The following is a 12348-nucleotide window of genomic DNA, read 5'->3' as shown; positions in this document are numbered from 1 at the left end:
GGGATTTCTTGTCCGACTATGACGGGACCAACCATCTGCTTTGTATCTTTGACATAGGTTTCGCCCGCATCAGAACGCTGACCCAAGAAAGCCGCGGGTTCCTGCTGTTATTGACGGCCTCATATCCTTCAAAAATAATGACCACGGAGCTTGGGCCAGAGGAGGAGACATTATATTCCGCAACTCTGGGTATGTGTACTTCTTGCAATTAACGTGTTGGGCAATGCAGCAGTGCCGAATGCATCTTCCTGCTGGTTATGATCGACTGAGGAACATGACTCACTGCTAGTTACTGGAGATAATTTGTTGCATGCAGTTTAAGGAAGTGACCACATTCTGTTCTGCTTTTCCAGGTTCTCTGACAATGGGATCGGTCTAACTCTTGCAAGGTAACTTTATTTGCCCATTCATTATTCACTTTTATTCCTTACTCAATCATTATCGATTCTCAAATCTTCAATGTCAAAATGTTGCCTTACAGAGATTGGCCCAGAGAAGCAAATACATTTTGATATGATGAGTTGATTTCCTGTGGCTTTGCACAGACGAGGAGTATTCTTCAGTGAGTTTGTTTGGAGGTCAGGTGTTAGTTGCGCTAAGCTGCTCAGGTGTCATTCAATCCCATTATAAAATCACGATTTCTGTCGGCAGGATTTTACATTTACAATTTAAGTTTCTATGATACTTTCAAACTCCATCTCCTGCGGTCCCTTTTTGCTTGCTTACAGGTCTCCCTCTCTCTCTGTCTCTGGTACCCTGTTCAATTGCTTTTGCTACCACAATGACTGCATTCCATGTTTTGATCGACACACAAAATCCCCTCAAACTACACCTGGATGAAGCAGCAGATAGTCAGTTTTTTGCTGTGGTATTAACTGGGGGAAGAATGTCGGTCAAGAGGCCACCATGCTCTTCAAATAAAGTTTTTATATGAGGCTTACATTAACACTGCAATGAAGTTACTGTGAAAATCCCCTAGTTGCCACACTCCAACGCCTGTTCGGATATACTGAGGGAGAATTTAGCATGGTCAATGCACCTAACCAGCACGTCTTTCGTGTGGGAGGAAACCGGAGCAACTGGAAGAAACCCCAACACACTGGGAGAATGTGCAGACTCCACATAGCCCAAGCCTGGTGCTGTGAGGCAGCAGTGCTAACCACTGTGTCATGTCGCCTTATCCAGCTGAGAATCTAGACATGGTCTCATCTTTGTTAAAAGACAACACTTGGGGTTAAGAACAAAGAACAATACAGCACGGGAACAGGCCCTTCGGCCCTCCAAGCCCGTGCCGCTCCCTGGTCCAAACTAGACCATTCTTTTGTATCCCTCCATTCCCACTCCGTTCATATGGCTATCTAGATAAGTCTTAAACGTTCCTAGTGTGTCCGCCTCCACCACCTTGCCTGGCAGCGCATTCCAGGCCCCCATCACCCTCGGTATAAAATATGTCCTTCTGATATCTGTGTTAAACCTCCCCCCTCTTCACCTTGAACCTATGACCCCTCGTGAACGTCACCACCGACCTGGGGAAAAGCTTCCCACTGTTCACCCTATCTATGCCTTTCATAATTTTATACACCTCTATTAAGTCTCCCCTCATCCTCCGTCTTTCCAGGGAGAACAACCCCAGTTTACCCAATCTCTCCTCATAACTAAGCCCCTCCATACCAGGCAACATCCTGGTAAACCTCCTCTGTACTCTCTCTAAAGCCTCCACATCCTTCTGGTAGTGTGGCGACCAGAACTGGACGCAGTATTCCAAATGCGGCCGAACCAACGTTCTATACAACTGCAACATCAGACCCCAACTTTTATACTCTATGCCCCGTCCTATAAAGGCAAGCTTGCCATATGCCTTCTTCACCACCTTCTCCACCTGTGACGTCACCTTCAAGGATCTGTGGACTTGCACACCCAGGTCCCTCTGCGTATCTACACCCTTTATGGTTCTGCCATTTATCGTAAAGCTCCTCCCTACATTATTTCTATCAAAATGCATCACTTCGCATTTATCAGGATTGAACTCCATCTGCCATTTCTTTGCCCAAATTTCCAGCCTATCTATATCCTTCTGTAGCCTCTGACAATGCTCCTCACTATCTGCAAGTCCTGCCAGTTTTGTGTCGTCCGCAAACTTACTGATCACCCCAGTTACACCTTCTTCCAGATCGTTTATATAAATCACAAACAGCAGAGGTCCCAATACAGAGCCCTGCGGAACACCACTAGTCACAGGCCTCCAGCCGGAAAAAGACCCTTCCACTACCACCCTCTGTCTTCTGTGACCAAGCCAGTTCTCCACCCATCTAGCCACCTTTATCCCATGAGATCCAACCTTTTTCATCAGGCTGCCATGAGGGACTTTGTCAAACGCTTTACTAAAGTCCATATAGACGACATCCACGGCCCTTCCCTCGTCAACCATTCTAGTCACTTCTTCAAAAAACTCCACCAGGTTAGTGAGGCATGACCTCCCTCTCACAAAACCATGCTGACTATCGTTAATGAGTTTATTCCTTTCTAAATGCGCATACATCCTATCTCTAAGAATCTTCTCCAACAACTTCCCCACTACGGACGTCAAGCTCACCGACCTATAATTACCCGGGTTATCCTTCCTACCCTTCTTAAATAACGGGACCACATTAGCTATCCTCCAATCCTCTGGGACCTCACCTGTGTCCAGTGACGAGACAAAGATTTGCGTCAGAGGCCCAGCGATTTCATCTCTCGTCTCCCTGAGCAGCCTTGGATAGATTCCATCAGGCCCTGGGGATTTGTCAGTCTTTATATTCTCTAACAAACCTAACACTTCCTCCCTTGTAATGGAGATTTTCTCCAACGGTTCAACACTCCCCTCCGAGACACTCCCAGTCAACACATCCCTCTCCTTTGTGAATACCGACGCAAAGTATTCATTTAGGATCTCCCCTACTTCTTTGGGCTCCAAGCATAATTCCCCACTTTTGTCCCTGAGAGGTCCAATTTTTTCCCTGACAACCCTTTTGTTCCTAACGTATGAATAAAATGCCTTGGGATTCTCCTTAATCCTGTCTGCCAAGGACATTTCGTGACCCCTTTTTGACCTTCTAATTCCTCATTTGAGTTCTTTCCTACTTTCTTTGTACTCCTCCAGAGCTCCCTCCGTTTTTAGCTGCCTGGACCTAACATACGCCTCTCTTTTCTTTTTGACCAGTCCCTCAATTTCCCTGGTTATCCACGGTTCTCGAATCCTACCCTTCCTATCCTTTTTTTACAGGCACATGCCTGTCCTGTAGCCCTAACAACTGTTCCTTAAAAGACTCCCACATGCCAGATGTGGATTTACCCTCAAACAGCCTCTCCCAATCAAGAGCTGCCAATTTCTGCCTAATCCCACTAAAGTTAGCCTTCCCCCAATCCAACACCTTACCCTTGGGACACCACACATCCTTTTCCATCACTATCCTAAAGCTAACAGAATTGTGGTCACTATTTGCCACATGTTCCCCTACCGAAACTTTGAAGACCTGACCGGGCTCATTCCCCAGTACTAGGTCCAGTATAGCCCCCTCTCTAGTCGGGCTATCTACATATTGTTCCAAAGAACCCTCCTGTACGCATTTTACAAATTCCTCCCCATTCAGAGTCCCAGCTCTCAGCGATTTCCAGTCTATACCAGGGAAATTGAAGTCTCCCACTACAACAACCCTATTTTTCCTGCACCTATCCAGTATCTCCTGACATATCCGTTCTTCCACTTGGGCTGTTAGGGGGCCTGTAGTATACCACCAACATAGTGACTGCGCCCAGTTGTGCAACACTCTCTCGGTACGGTGGTCAATTATCACCTGCCTGACGTGTTCAAATCAGAACTTGTAACTTGGTGATAACTTTTCTTTTTAATGGAGCTTTGATTGGACGTGTCAACCTATCTTCAGAGCAGAGAATGTGATGGTGTTATTTGGTTGTAGTGAGTGAAAGGATAATGAAGGAGTGTGGGATACAAAGACCAGGAATCGGGAGGCAGTGGGAAGCTTTCATGTGATGTTTCTGTGTTTCTTATGGAATAATTTGGCGAATTAGGCGCTAAAAGGTTAACTACATCTAATTCAAGTTAATTGCATGCTCGCTGTGAACACTGCATCCGCCCCACAGAATACCCTGCCTCATTATTGTAATGTTAATGAGGATGCTGATGAAAGGTTGTGTGAAGCATTGAATTTATCGCCATGGTGACAGGATGCTCTTGGGTACATTGGGTACATTAGTGGCTTTTGTTTCCCCACTCTGTACCTTCTTCACTTTACATAACACACAACAGCAGGCAGCTTGCAGGTAGCTAAGGTGTCAGGTGACACTTGACAAATTCCGAGGGAGAATACAAAGCGACTTGTATTTCCTCTCTCATTACAGGTGACTGTTAGATCACATAGTAAGAATGCTAGATCTAATTCACTGAGCTAGCTATCACATCAGTGGAATTAACTCAGTATTCTGGCAGCTATTGAAAAGGATGGAAAATCATTAGCACGTACACAACTTCTCCATTTACATTCCCGAATGGCAAGGAACCCTGCGGGGAACAAGCATTTATCAAAACAAACCTGTGATCATTGTTCTTTCCATGTTTACATGCACTTTCCTCGTGGAACTGTGCAAAGTACTGGAAAGATCCTTAGGCTGATTTAGCAGTCTGATTCCATGCCTGTGACCATCCTCATATCAGTCAATAGCCTGATATAGTGTGATGGTGCTCTGGGCTCCCTCTACCTATATGGTCATAGAATTCCTACAGTGCAGAAAAGGCCAATTGGCCCATCGAGTCTGCGTCAACCCTCTGACAGAGTATCCCACCCAGGCCCTCTTCCCCCACCCTATCCCTGTAACCCCATACATTTATCATGGCTAATCCGACTAACCTACATATCTTTGGATACTAAGAGGCAATTTAGCATGGCCAATCCACCTATCCCGCATATTTTTGGACTGTGGGAGGAAACCGGAGCACCTGAAGGAAAGCCATGCAGAGAACGTGCAAACTCCACGTAGACAGTCACCTAAGGCCAGAATCGAGCCCGGATCCCTGGAGCTGTGACGCAGCAGTGCTAACTGAGTATTCCAATGAATGTCAATCCTGAATTTGGCGCAGGTGCTCTGGTTCCCATTCACTGGGACTGTCTGGAGTGGGGCTTGAACCGTGCACTTTCTGACTGAGAAACAGCAACAGCATCGCAAAGCCACGCTGTGTCCCTGTGCCGGTTATTGTGTATTGTAAAATGACTGACCTCACTCGAGATATAGTCTTCACAGATTTCAGCACGAACATCTTATTCATTGTTTGTGGAAAAATAAAACAAGTGTGTTTCAGACTTCTGTGGAGATGTATTAACAATTTCTCTTGGCTGCCCTCGGATGAAGTTATCTCTTACAATTGGCCAACTCAGATTTCAGTTCCATTGTACGAAGAATGATCTCAGAACAAATCTATACAAACACTAAACTTACTTCAGCTTTATTATCATGGTTGAAAGCGGGATGTGATTAAAAACCACTATTGTCCTTTTGTTTCCATAGTGATGGAACTTTTCCAACTGATGAGGGGTCTAGCTTGGAAGTGACTAAATCGATCTTTGTTGGTGAAAGTATTAATGTTGGTTGTAATGGAGGCAAGAACAGATACTGGGGTAAGGGAGCGCATGGAGAATACAGAACACTGCCAAGGAACAGGTAGAATATCAAAAAAAACCACTAACCTTTCAAACCAAACTTTATTTGTAAGCATTTTAACAGATTTATTACAAAAGCCTTGTGATGTACTGGACCTAAGTAATCTTTGTGTTTTCCAGAACTTTTCCCATCCGAGGATTCCAAATCTATGATGGCCCAGTCCGAATCACTCAGTGCACGTTTAAGAAATACATCTCTGTCCATGAAAGGTACTCCAGCGCGCTGGCATTTTTTATGAGGAACGCCTGGCAAATCAGCCCTCAGAACAACGTGTCTCAAGTGAAGTTGGAGTGGAATGTAAGTTGTTTTTAGGGTGATTTTTTTTTTCCCTGTGTGCACTCAGACGTTGAGAGAAACCATTCCGAGGTGGGGGAGTAAAACAAAATGGGAAAATTAAGCCTTTGGGACCATGTGTTAACCGCCACCACTTACCTCTGGCTTGGGTTGCTCTGCAATCTTGGGCCTCTAGTGGGTGTCATTCCGGCAGCAGCCACTGTCCTCCCCCCCCCCCCAGTGGCACTGCTGAGCAAAAGTCATGAGTGCGAGTCTGTGCCAGGCGCCATCTTGGTAAGGGCATTGGTGCACAGTGAGTGTCCACTGAGCTGGCAGATCAGAACGTCAATCCGTGTACCATGTACATCTGATGCCAACCCTGCCATCTTGAAACTTAACACTTCAGGTAATTCCATCTCTTACTCACGCGTGGCTGAATAAATGTCCAACAGCGGGAAGGAATCTTGTCCCCCACTAGCACTATTTATCATCACCAGCTACTTACAGATACTAGCTGCTGCTATGACTACATTAGGTTTTGGTGCTTTCCAGATTTCTTTAAAAGTTGTTTAAAATCTACAGGGAATGGTGTGGCAGGTCCTGACTTCAAGAAGTTTGCACAAACCAATTGCTCCAGGACTTGGACGCTGTAGTGGGCATTGCCCTCAGTAAACAGCTTGCCTGAGAGAATGAGCAGAGGTCACACAGCATAGGGTGAGCTGCTAGAAGATGGAGGAAGGGAGGGAGAGGGGAGAAGCCTCTCTTAATAACAGCCGTGATACCAGCAACCTAAGATGTGAGGAGCTCACCGGGCACTACTTGGATGTTGTGTTTCTGCTGTTCTTGCTGCAGTTGCGACAGCAGAAGCTTTGTCACGGTTGAGTGCACAAGTGTGGTCGTGGAGTTGGCCGTTTCCTCCATGTTGGACAGTCTGGGCTCTGAGCTCTATGCAAAGTCCTGCGCAGAGTTGGTGCCAGACTCCTTCGTGCTCCTTAACATTCACCACAGGATTTCTGGCAGACCTGCCGATGCACCAAATATTTTGCGGTGCATACCCCTCAGCCTTCCTTCTGTAGCCGTCTCCATCAGAGTCCACATCTGCAGCACCTCCCGTGTGTGATCTTGTCCTCCCCAGGAAGCTGACACCTGAACTACCTTTACCCACTATCCTGACTGCAGGCCACACTTGCCAGTGTCTTGACACATGCATGTCCCATCTCTAAACTATCTGCTTGCTTGAAGTAGGTGATCCTTTAAGTATTGCAGGCTGCCTTTAACTGGTGCCAGTTGTGTAAATTAGTGGGCAGCCCAAAATTGGCATGGGTTATTGCCCCGTCACAATCCCCAACTCTGTTTTGGGGGCTCTCGGGCTTAGTCCTCACCTCTGAATGGCGGGCAGATGGAATGCAGTTGATTATTAGAAGGAGAATGGAATATAAAAGTGAGGAAGTTTTACTCCATCTGCACAGGGCATTGGTGAGATCACATCTGGAGAACTGAGTACAGTTTTGGTCTCCTTATCTGATTATAAGATATAATTGCGTTAGAAGCTGTTCACTGGATCCATTCCTGGGATGAGGGCCTATCCTTTCAGGAAAGTTGAACATGTTGGGCCAACATCCATTGGAGTTTCCAAGAATGAGAGGTGATCTTCTGGAAACTGGAGGGCTCTTGACAGGTTAGATGCTGGGAAGATGTTTCCACTTGTGGGGGAGACTAGAACTGGGGGGGCACAGTTTAAGAAGAATAACATACAAATTAGGAACAGGAGGAGGCCATTCGGCCCCTTGAACCTGCTCTGCCATTGAATAAGATCATGGCTGATTTGACTGTAACCTCAACCCCACATTCCTGCCGACTCCCCCGCCCCCCCCCCCCCCCCCCAGTGACCTTTCACCCCTTTGTTTATCAAGAATCTATCTCGCTCTGCCTTAAAATCATTCAAAGACTCTGGTTCCACTACCCTCTGAGAAGAAAACAATTCTCCTCATCTCTGTCTTATTGTGGGAGATTCTGTTTAAAAATAAGGGATTGTCCTTTTAAGACAGAGATGAGGAGGATTTTTTTTCCTGAGTTTTTTGCCTGTGGAATTCGCATCCCCAGAGAGCAGTGGAGACTGGGTCATTGAATATATTCAACAACAGGCTTTTGGCAGACTCTGGAGTCAAGAGTTATGTGGGGGAGGGCAGAGTTGGCACCACACCAGATCAGCCATGTTCTCATTTAATTACCTAGCAGGTTCGAGGGGCTGAATGGCCTTTTCCTGCTCCTCGGTTTGATGTTCCAATGTTTGCTACCTCTGTTTGATAGAATGATAGGGAGTGGGATAGCTTGATCTTGGTTTCGGAAAAGGTTCGGCACAACATCGAGGGCCGAAGGGCCTGTACTGTGCTGTACTGTTCTATGTTTATCTAATCCCTTCATTATTTTGAAGACCTCTATTGTGTAAATTAGTAGGCTGCCCGCTAACTTACACAACTGGCACCAGTTAAAGGCCTTCTCTTTTCTATAGGAAAATGGCCGCGATCTTGTCTTTGGGCTGAGGAGAGTTTCATCTGGCGTGCATGTGTCCATTTCTTCCCTGTTTTCTTTCCATACAGGTTAATCTTGAGGTATTCTTTGGTAAAGCCGGACAGTGGTTTGGATCTAACAGCCTTGACGGTGACCTGACATCTATTTTCCACGACTTGGATGGTTCAATGACCGGATTTCCTGACACCTTTGTAGCCAGGGCTGACAACTACCTGGTTCGTCATCCAGGCTGCCTGAGTGTGCCCCGGTGGAATGCGGTCATCTGCAGTGGCAAGTACGCCCAGGTGAAATCTTCAATTGGAAAACAAGCTTTTCTAACATTTATCATTCTTTCAAATCATGAAATCTGTATTATTTGGTGACAGTTTGTACTGTATGGGGCCAATTTTTGATTTGCTGTAATAACTGGGCAAGTGGCAGGTGTGGGATTAAGCAGCAATGTGAAATTGTGCATTTATATAGCACCGCTCTCATCCTCAAGACATCCCAGAGCACATTGGTAGAACCTAGCTGGTGTGCAGTATGTTACTCGTGTATTAATTTTGTTTAATTTTAAGTAGGTGATAGTTTTTAAAGTTGATTTATTAGTGTCACAAGTAGGTTTACATTAATACCGCAATGAAGTTACTGTGAAAATCCCCCAGTCGCCACACTCCGGCGCCTGTTCGGGTAACACTGAGGGAGAATTTAGCATGGCCAATTCACCTAACCAGCATGTCTTTCGGACTGTGGGAGGAAACCGGAGTACCCGGAGGAAACCCATGCAGACATGGGGAGAATGTGCAGACTCCGCACAGACAGTGACCTAATCCAGGTCCCTGGCACTGTGAGCAGCAGTGCCAACCACTGTGCCACCGCGCTGCCCGTGCGAGGTCAGATGGCTGGGGATTCATTTATTTTTCTATAAATAGACACAGACTAAAAGTGTGGTTGACGGGTGAGGAGGTGCAAGCTTATAATGTGTAACTCTGTAAATAAATGCTTATAAAAGTGTATGAACGTTGGTTCCATTTACGTCCTTCCCCAATTGGCTTTCTGAAACATAACAGTGATGAACAATCCAAGGCAGCTCACTGGTTGGGCGGGTGGATGATAGGAAATAGAGTGGATATGATATTGAGCAGCCAATCGTGTACCGGGGCAGGGGGAGATGTTAGGGGGTGGGGATAGGTGGGTATTGGAGCACAAATGGAGTAGGGTGTGCACAGCCACCTGGAGTTTCTGAAGGGCAACACTCGCTTGTTCTGACTCCACAAAAATGAAAGAAGCTATTTTGAATTTGGCTATTTTGAAGCGGCCTACAGGTTAGGCTTCAAGGCATGAGCGATAAATGTGTGGTGTGTGTATGACACCAATTCTGACGTTAGGTCGATGAAAATCATTGATCCCAAAAATACCCTGACGTAAATATTTAATTAAATGAGTGTTGTAAGCATTTCTCAGAATAAAAACTTGGGATTATGGGGATAGGATCGATGGGCCGAATGGCCTCCTACTGCACTGTAGGGATTCTTTGATTCTGTGACCCACTCAAAGGTTGTATCAGGTGGGGTTCTCTGGGATGTCAGTGGGATGCAGGCCTCTCCAATGGTCTGACTGATGTCAGCCTGTACTTGACAGGGAATTGCTGATGAATATTGGCTCCTGTCCATTAGTCAGCGTTAAAACTGGAGATTGTTACAAGTTTCTGTTCTGAGAATGGAACATTTGAGGTATTTGAAATGCAAATTAGAACCAGTAACGTAAACTCAGATTCCCAGAGAGAAATGCATGCTCAGAGCTCAATGGAAGTGTGGCCAGATGTCAGAAGTTTGACTCTTAGCCGAGTTATGTTGTGGGCTCAAGTCCCTTGAGGACTAAAGCCTAGGCCTAGGTGCCGCATCGTTGGAGGTGCTCACAGACATCTCTCCAGTTGGGATTTTAGTGGTGACTAATTCATGGCCTGGTATAAGGTGTCACACAGAACCCCATCTGCCCTCGCAGCTGGATGCCAAAAATCAAAGAAAAGCAGGAGAGTTTTCCCAAATTTATATCTTTCAACCAACACCTGATATACATACAAATTAGGAATAGGCCATTCGGCCCCTCAAGCTTAAAGCAACTAATCTGGCCTTTTTATTTCATTACACTTTGTGGGATCTTGCTGTGTGCAAAATGGCTGTACGCTTCCTACAGTACAGAAGTCACTGCACTCAAAGTGCCTCATTTGAATTGAAAACTTCAGATGACGCAATTCATTCTTTCCTTTTCCTCTTTTCTATCCATTAATTTCCAGAAAGTTTAAATTTATTTATTAGTATCACAAGTAGGCTTACACTAACACTGCAATGAAGTTACTGTGAAAATCCCGAGTCGCCACACTCCGTCTCCTGTTCGGGTACACTGAGGGAGAATTTAGCATGGCCAATGCACCTAACCAGCACGTCTTTCAGACTGTGGGAGGAAACCCGGAGCACCCGGAGGAAACCCACGCAGACACGGGGAGAATGTGCAAACTCCACACAGACAGTGACCCAAGCTGGGAACGAACCCAGGTCCCTGACGCCGTGAAGCAGCAGTGCTAACGACTGTGCCACCGTGCTGGCCCACATAGAAGTGTCTATGGCAGAAATACAAACTTTTAAAATTACCCCTTCAATTATATCTTAGTCATTTTGGATGCTATTTAAACTCAAGCATGCATGATGTGAGGATCAGAAAAGGTGCCACATAAGGAAATTATCTTTCACCCCATTTTAAATATATTTGATTAAAAATAAACTTTTTTAACTTTCTAATCCAATTAAGATGAAGTTGAACCGAAGATGGAAATTGCTGACAAAGGCTAAAGTCGGCCTAGTTTGCCTTCCAGCCACCTAGTAGTCCTGCGAGTTGTTGATTTAATCTTAACATTCACCAATCACTGTATTTTGTTGCAATTTCTACACAATCCGACGCAAATCATCCTTTGTGTAATTGAAACCCTATCACAACTGGGGCTAGTTTTGAAGTTCGACCAATGAAACCACCTCTAGGTTTGTAATCTTCAAACAGATGAGATTCTCCTTCTAATTCTGTCCCTGGTTCGGGCCTGGTTAATGAGGGATTGGGATGTGTCTAAGTCTGCCCTCCCCAGTTCCTTTTTCAGAATGTGACTTGGTTTTCCCCCATCCCCATCCACACCCATTTCCAATGGGATTTGCCGGCACAAGCGGCGGTATTTATATAATCCTGAGACACAATGGCTGGAATTCTCTGGCCACTCACGTCGGCAGGATTCTCTGGTCCCACCGGCAGTGCATAAGAACATAAGAACTAGGAGCAGGAGTGGGCCATCTGGCCCCTCGAGCCTGCTCCGCCATTCAATAAGATCATGGCTGATCTTTTTGTGGACTCAGCTCCACTTACCCGCCCGCTCGCCATAACCCTTAATTCCTTTACTGTTCAAAAATCTATCTATTCTTACCTTAACAACATCCAATGAGGTAGCCTCAACTGCTTCACTGGGCAGGGAATTCCGCAGATTCACAACCCTTTGTGTGAAGAAGTTCTTCCTCAACTCAGTTGTAACTCTGCACCCCCGCCCGTGGGGAATTCCCATTGACAGCGACGGGACTGGAGAATCCCACTGCTCGCAAACAATGTGCTACCTCCGCTGGCACGGGGCTGGGACGCCAGAAAATATCCTCAGTAGCTGATATATCCCCAATATCCTGGCGAGACGTCTCAATCAGCAATGAGGGTGAGTGGAGGAATGTGGGTGGATCGGGATATGATATTTTGGGGTAAAAGCGAAATACTGTGGATGCTGCAAATTGGAAATAAGAAGGGACAGTCCAGAAACACCCAGCG

At 45.9% G+C, this 12348-nt stretch overlaps 2 protein-coding genes across 3 annotated transcripts in view; both read left to right on the top strand.

Annotated features, from left to right (window-relative positions):
• Positions 1–12348, top strand: part of cemip (cell migration inducing hyaluronidase 1) — a 257616-nt gene that overhangs the window by 35396 nt on the left and 209872 nt on the right. The window lies entirely within an intron of this gene.
• LOC144511312 (cell surface hyaluronidase CEMIP2-like) overlaps positions 1–12348 on the top strand; it is a 165913-nt gene that overhangs the window by 93509 nt on the left and 60056 nt on the right. Inside the window, exons 14-18 of the mRNA XM_078241555.1 lie at positions 58–189; positions 354–389; positions 5560–5712; positions 5832–6009; positions 8586–8801. Of these exons, the coding sequence (XP_078097681.1) occupies positions 58–189; positions 354–389; positions 5560–5712; positions 5832–6009; positions 8586–8801 (715 nt within the window). The remainder of the gene's footprint in view (positions 1–57; positions 190–353; positions 390–5559; positions 5713–5831; positions 6010–8585; positions 8802–12348) is intronic.

This window comes from Mustelus asterias, chromosome 24, assembly GCF_964213995.1.
Source record: "Mustelus asterias chromosome 24, sMusAst1.hap1.1, whole genome shotgun sequence".
NCBI classification, from domain to species: Eukaryota; Metazoa; Chordata; class Chondrichthyes; order Carcharhiniformes; family Triakidae; genus Mustelus; species Mustelus asterias.
The sequence above is the reverse complement of the archived record's forward strand: the minus strand, read 5'-3'. Positions and strand labels throughout refer to the sequence as shown.